Genomic DNA, 6,727 nt, shown 5'->3' on the forward strand with positions numbered 1-6,727 from the left:
CTAACCCATAAGGCCACGGGGCCGGAAGTCCTACTCTCTCTCTTCCTGTTCTCCATCATGTCGGTGAGTATGTGAGAGCTTGCTTTGCCTCCCTTTCATCCACTTCCATCCGAGCCCGGCGGGGCCCACGAGGGCGCTCTGGCCGGTGCACGGAGGAGGTCGGAGCCCGCGGTGCTGCTGGCACTGAGACCGGCAGGGCTGTGCGGGCCGCGGGTGCAGGGCTCGCCCGTCACGTCGCCTCCCGGTCTAGGAAGGGATCCAGGTCCGCGGGCCCCGATGGTCAGAGGGCAGCAGTGAGTGCGAGCGGAGCCTGCCGAGTTCCGTGTCGGTTCTCAGTCCTGGGCCCTGGAAGCCGTTTGGTGCTGGGGAGCTTCTGCGGGTTCCTGTACCCGGGGCCGGGGACAGCTTCGGAAGGGGGAGGGGAAGTCGCCCAGGCGCGTGCGTCCCGTCGGGTTTTTAGGGTTGCGTTGCATTCGTCTCTTGTCTGGTTGGCCTTTGATAAGCCGCTGTCTCCGTCACCCTACACGCGGGCCCCCGTAAGGTTCAGGCTTGCTCTGTGTATCCGTGCGGCCCGCCCGTGGAGGAAGAGACACACTTCCGAATAGACCCCTCTTCCTGCTTCCTAAGCAGATCGGCTGGGACTTTTCTGAGGGCATTCGTAGGACTTGGGACGATAGGAATAAATAAGGTGCGCCCGTGGCGAGGACCCTCGCCTCTCGGCTCAGACGGCCGTGAGGATGCTGACGGCCGTGTCACTTTTCTCTCTCGCAGCAAGATCAAGGTGAAAAGGAGAACCCCATGCGGGAACTTCGCATCCGCAAGCTCTGCCTCAATATCTGTGTTGGGGAGAGCGGGGACAGACTGACCCGGGCAGCCAAGGTGTTGGAGCAGCTCACAGGCCAGACACCTGTCTTTTCCAAAGGTGAGTGGTGGTGGCAGGCTGGCCAGGGAGGGCTGCCCTTGGTTCGGCTAACCGGAACACCAGCTCAAGCTTTGAAGGAATACCAGCTAGAGTAGGGGTGTGGTATTCGGCCGGCTGGCGGGTACCTAGCTGTGCTGCTCGCCTCTGGCTGTAATAGGCTCTCTACGTCAGCTGTGAGTCCTTGTTTTGTGGCATAAGAGGAGCGGGTTCTGTTGCATGTGGGGCTTCGGTGAACCGTCATGTGGGGTTAGGTACTGTGCAGACAGTGAGCTTGGGCGAGTTGACCTGGGAACATCTTGTACAGTGGCGACGGGGTGCAGTAAGCTGTTAGAAAACACAGCTTTTATCAAGGTGTATTCTTTTTTTTTTTTTTTTTTTTGTTTTTTCGAGACAGGGTTTCTCTGTAGCTTTGGAGCCTGTCCTGGCAATAGCTCTTGTAGACCAGGCTGGTCTCGAACTCACAGAGATCCGCCTGCCTCTGCCTCCCGAGTGCTGGGATTAAAGGCGTGCGCCACCACCGCCCGGTTTATCAAGGTGTATTCTTGGGACTGTCACCTGGTTGTCACTTCTGTTCTCTGTCCTGGGGATTGAACCCAGGTTCCTGCACATTGGTGCCATGTTTTTTGAGCAGCTGGGAGTGGCAGCCTACACCAGTAATCCCATTACCCAGGCTGAAGCAGGAGGATTGCTGCCAGGTAAAGGCTAGGCTGAGCTGCATTCGAGATTCTCAGTGAGCATAATAGTTCTCTCTGGCTAGCTCTCGAGACTTTAATGGTATTTCAGGTTCTTAGTCCTGAAGTGTGGCTGAGTAGATTAGCGCTGAAAGGTCTGTTCCCTGAGTTAGAGACAAGTTAACTAACACGTTAGAACACCACTAAGTGATGTTCTAATGTGAGTAGATGCTCCGGTCATGGAGCTATGTTTGGGGTAGCAGCGCGTGCCGTGGGGGTGTGGCATTACCTGACTCTTTGCCTCTGCCTGCAGCTAGGTACACCGTGAGGTCCTTCGGCATCAGGAGAAATGAAAAGATTGCTGTTCATTGTACTGTTCGTGGAGCCAAGGCAGAAGAGATTCTGGAGAAAGGCCTGAAGGTGAGGCTGGTCTGTGTGTAGGCGGCTGCAAAGATGGGCTCACACGCAGCAGTGCTAAGCTGCACTTTGGTTGGTGTTTTAAAGATGCCTGTGTGTTCTTTGGGTTCCTGTTCTTTGCTTGGTTGTTTGTTTTTTTTTTTTTCCTGCCCTTTGGAATTTTGGATCATTTGATGGAATCTGTAGGTGGGAGGTGGGTTTTGTTTAGGGGAGGGGATGGCCTGGTCTCCTCCTGGCCAGGTTGCATAGACTTGGTTTGGCTCTGGCCCTTCTGGGTGTTCATTGGAGCGTGTATTGGCGTGGCTCTTGAACATGGTGAGCACGATTGCTGCGTTTTCTCCTCAGGTGCGGGAGTATGAGTTGCGGAAAAATAACTTCTCAGATACTGGGAACTTCGGCTTTGGGATTCAAGAACACATTGACCTGGGCATCAAATATGACCCAAGCATTGGGATCTACGGCCTGGACTTCTATGTGGTATGGCTCCTTACCCTTTCCCTAGCTGCCTGGCGGGGGGCTACTGCTCCCCTCTGTTGGTCACGGTACTCTTGCTGTTGGGATGTTGCTGTGCCTTGTGTTTTGTCTACGCGTATGTCCCTCTTGTGAGGAAGGGCTTTTTTGTGTGGCAAGTGTAGAAGTTCAGCACCACACAACACAGCCTGGTTGCTGCCATTGTGAAGCTTTCTGGGCCGTGGGACTGTGCTGCGTCTGGCTTGGAGTTGCCTGGCCTGTGGCGGCCCTGTCTTCTCCAGTCTTCCCCTAAGGCTTATGAATTCCATGCAGAAGGCATAGAAATAGGTGTGGGCTCAGGTACGGGTTTCATGTGGCGATGGCTTTGCTGCCACAGAGTTTTTCTTTCATAAGAGTAAAGAGGCAGAGTGAAAGTGAGAGACCCTGGCACCTAAAACTTAGACACCTAGACAGACATCCGTGAAGGTGAGAACTCGAGAGGCTAGAGCAGCAGAGCTTTGGGGAGTGTTCTGAGCAAAGGGGGTGAATATGTGTTTTTTCTGTGCTTTGTAGAACTTAAATGCTTCCTCATTGTACATGTTACAGGTTTTGTTTTAAGGCATAGTCCTTGGTTTGTAGCCCAAGCAGGTCCTGAGCTCCATCTAAATCGCCTGTGTGTTAAGATTCTGGGATCTACTGGCACACAGCTGGGTTTATTGTCCTGACCCACACCAACACATCAAAATTTATTTTTATATGTATGGATGTTTCTACCTGTATACATGTGGGTGCTGGTGCCTGTGGAGGGCAGGGCAATCATAGCCTCCTAGAGACTGGAGTTTACAAGGTGGGAAGCAGTTGTGTATCCTCAACACGCTTGTCAAGGGGTGGGGAAGGAGAAAGGGGTGAAGGTTCCAGCCTGCCGAGCATATATGTGTAGTATAATGTTGTCCGGAAGCTAAGGGTGGTTCTGCCGACTCAGGGGTGTCCAAGTCCAGTAAGTTTTTAAGACACCTTGAAGATGGGTCTCGAGTATGTGTGTCTTGTCCATCTTCAGTTCACCCTAAACTGGCTAGGTGACTGTTGGTTGTTCGGGCACAGGTGCTGGGCAGGCCAGGTTTCAGCATCGCAGACAAGAAGCGCAGGACAGGCTGCATTGGGGCCAAACACAGAATCAGCAAAGAGGAAGCCATGCGCTGGTTCCAGCAGAAGGTAAAGCTGATTTATCTCAAGTGAACTGGTGGTGGTGGTGACTGTTACTGGGATTAAAGGCTATGAAATACAGTGCTGTTTGGTGGGTAGCTTGTTTTAAAGATAGAATATTGGGCGGTTTGTTAAATGATTCCCAGGGTTGGTGGTTGAAAGGAAGGCCCAGGTCTTAGTATAGGTAGCCGGAATCAGAATTTTCAAACGTTAGTTTATGCTGCCGTTCTTGCTGTTGCCTCCTGTTCTGAAAAATGCAATCTCTTCTTTTTCAGTACGATGGGATCATCCTTCCTGGCAAATAAATTTTATCCAAAAGGCCAATAAAATTTTTCTCAGAAATGCATGTTACTATTGTGTGTTTGTGAAAGGAGTCCGACCACATTCAAATCCTGGGATCTCAAGCGCTTAAACCTCAAGGAGAATTGCTGTTGGGCGTCCTGGACTCCAGTGTTTCCCTGAGGCTCACAGCCGACCATTGTGCTTGCACGTCCTGTGGGTGGGCTGTGACCTGGGTTAGATGGGTTTTGAGAGGTATGTGGGGGGTTGGGTTTGGATTTAGTTGTAATTGAAGGACAGCACCTCATGTCCCAGTGAGTGTCCCTTGTTGGTGACTTAAGCTTCTGGTGTGGTGCTGAAAAATAAATTTTGAATTCAGAATTAAGTTGCTATTAAAATGAGGTTGGGCATCTGTGGAGGAAAGTCTCGTGGGCCAATTGTCTGAGTTGATTTCCTAGTCCTTTATTAGCATTGTTTCCTCCTCCACAGAAGCAGCAATCCTTGGGACACTGCTAGACATGTAAGTACAAAAAAAAGAATTTGTGTTGTGTGTGGAACTTGAAAAGTTGGCTGGCATTTGGTGTAAAGACATCTGTAACCCCTGGGCAGTGGTGGCGCACACCTCTAATCCCAGCACTCAGGAGGCAGAGGCAGGCGGATCTCTGAGTTCAAGGCCAGACAGCTCTACAAGAGCTAGTTCCAGGACAGGCTCCAAAACCTCAGTGAAACCCTGTCTGGAAAAACAAAAATATCTGTAACCAACGGAATAAGGTTTTGTTTTATTCTTCCCCCCTGATCAGAGGCTGTTGGTGGACTGGGACAGTGGGTGGAGGGCCCAAGTTCAATACCCATAATATTCACATCAAAAGCCAAGTGGACAAAAATCTCAGTGATCCTCCACCATACCCTATTCTTAACCCCCCCCCCCAGGGTTTCTCTGTGTAGCCTTGGAGCCTGTCCTGGAAATTGCCGTATTGACCAAGCTGCCTCCTGAGTGATGGGATTAAAGGTGTGTGCCAACCAAGCCTAGCTTTAGATTTCTTTAATTTTTTTTTAAGGTGCATGGGTGTTTTGTTTAAATGTAGGTCTGTACCACGTGTATGCTTGGTGCCAGTAGAGGGCAGAATAGGGCATGTGGTATCTGAGACAAACAGAATTGCAGTTAGTTAATGTTGTGAGGTGCTGCATAGATGCTGGGAGTCGAACCCCAGTTCTCTGCAAAAATAGCAAGTGCTCTTTTTAACTCAATCCTCTTGGGTGAGCAAGTGTGATTGATGGCTTATGAGCCCATAGAAAGCTTGTGTTCTGAGACAGAGTGAAGTCCTCCTGGCTGTGGTCTCCCTTTAACCAGAGTGGCTTGGAACTTGCAGTGTTACTGAGTAGGACCTCCACCTCCTTGGTGCTGGGATTTAAGTGCACCACATCCAGTTTTCAGTGCCAGAACTTTGTGTATACCGGGCAAGCATTCTGCCGGCTGAGCCACATCTGCAGCCTCACAGCTACCTTTGGAAACCACTAGCTTGGGATGAGCTGTCAGAAGCCTGTGTTGTAGAGGTGGCACACAGTAACTTTAAAATATTCTAGAAGCAAGGAAGTTAAGGCCCTGCTACCTTTTGCTCAGTGTCTTTCTTTCCCTTGATGTTTGTATTGAAGGGAGGATTGGTATACAGAATGATGGGTTTGTTTTTGGTTTTAGAGGGTGTCACTCTGTAGCCCTTGGCTGGCTGGATCTCACTAGATGGACAGTTGAAGTTGGGTCTGACTTTGACTCCCTAGTGCAGGCACCTCTTGTGACGAGTGACAGTTTTTACTGTGCCGCTTCTACAAGTCTGTTAGGCTTTACCCATGCTCATCTATGTTCAGGTTTGTGTGTGCTGTAGTTTTAGATCTGTATTCAATGTATTAACTTGGTTTTAATGTGAGTGTGCTCAGCCCTGTGTTGGGTCCTGATATATTGTGTACGGTTGAGCTGGGTTTACATTTGTCTTTGTTTTTCAAAGTTGACTGGGTAGCCCCGACTGGCCTCAAACTACCTTTGAGTGCTGGAATTAAAGGTGTATGCCACCATACCTGGCTACATTTGTTATTTTTTAGTTATATTTTTGCAGAAAACAGGTATTGTTTTTACAGGAGCTGGGAATTGATCTCAGATCTTTGGCAGAAGTGTTCCTAACTGCTGTGCTGTCTCCAGCCTTGCGTTGGCTTTACTGAAATTAGAGAGCTGGGATTCTGGCTCAGTGGAAGCCATATAGCAAAGAGGTTAAACTGTTTTAGTCCTGGCTCTTAACTAGCAGTGCCATATTGAGGTCGTGGAGCAATAGAAATAGTCCCGCAACCAGTGTGCAGCAGCCATGGCTGGGCAGCAAGTGGGTAGACAGGATCGCCTGGGAGTCAGACATGCAAAGTGATTTGTCTGTGGACTGAAGTATGGACTGCCCACATCCTGATGCCAGGAGGAGGTGGGGAGGTTGGGGCTTCACAGTCTTGGCTCATAAACTTGGTTTCTTGGCTTTCTTGTATGGTTATTTTCTCCCACACTTAATTATAAAACTTGATAGTTGAGCTCTGTCCATCTTTGGGTTAAGACAGTGAGCATCTGTCCCTGCAGCAGGCCCAGACATGTGGGGCTCCTTTGCTGAGAGTTATAATCCTGCAGGGTCTTGAGCATGCTAGACCAATGCTTTGCAGCTGAGCTGCATTCTCAGCTCTAGGACTGATTTGTGTGTAATCAGCAGTTTGCTGAATTTCCAAAAATTTTTATGTCAAGCACACTGCCATGAAGGAT

At 49.9% G+C, this 6,727-nt stretch overlaps 1 protein-coding gene across 1 annotated transcript; it reads left to right on the plus strand.

Moving 5' to 3' along the window:
• On the plus strand, positions 1-4,007 carry Rpl11 (ribosomal protein L11). The gene is made up of 6 exons (XM_005353025.2): positions 1-63; positions 772-922; positions 1,907-2,013; positions 2,356-2,487; positions 3,562-3,672; positions 3,939-4,007. Exons 1-6 carry the CDS (start codon positions 58-60, stop codon positions 3,966-3,968), a joined length of 537 nt encoding a protein of 178 aa, XP_005353082.1. The 5' UTR covers positions 1-57; the 3' UTR covers positions 3,969-4,007.
• The last annotated feature ends 2,720 nt before the right edge of the window (positions 4,008-6,727 follow it).

The sequence above is a fragment of the Microtus ochrogaster genome, chromosome 10, assembly GCF_000317375.1.
Source record: "Microtus ochrogaster isolate Prairie Vole_2 chromosome 10, MicOch1.0, whole genome shotgun sequence".
NCBI classification, from domain to species: Eukaryota; Metazoa; Chordata; class Mammalia; order Rodentia; family Cricetidae; genus Microtus; species Microtus ochrogaster.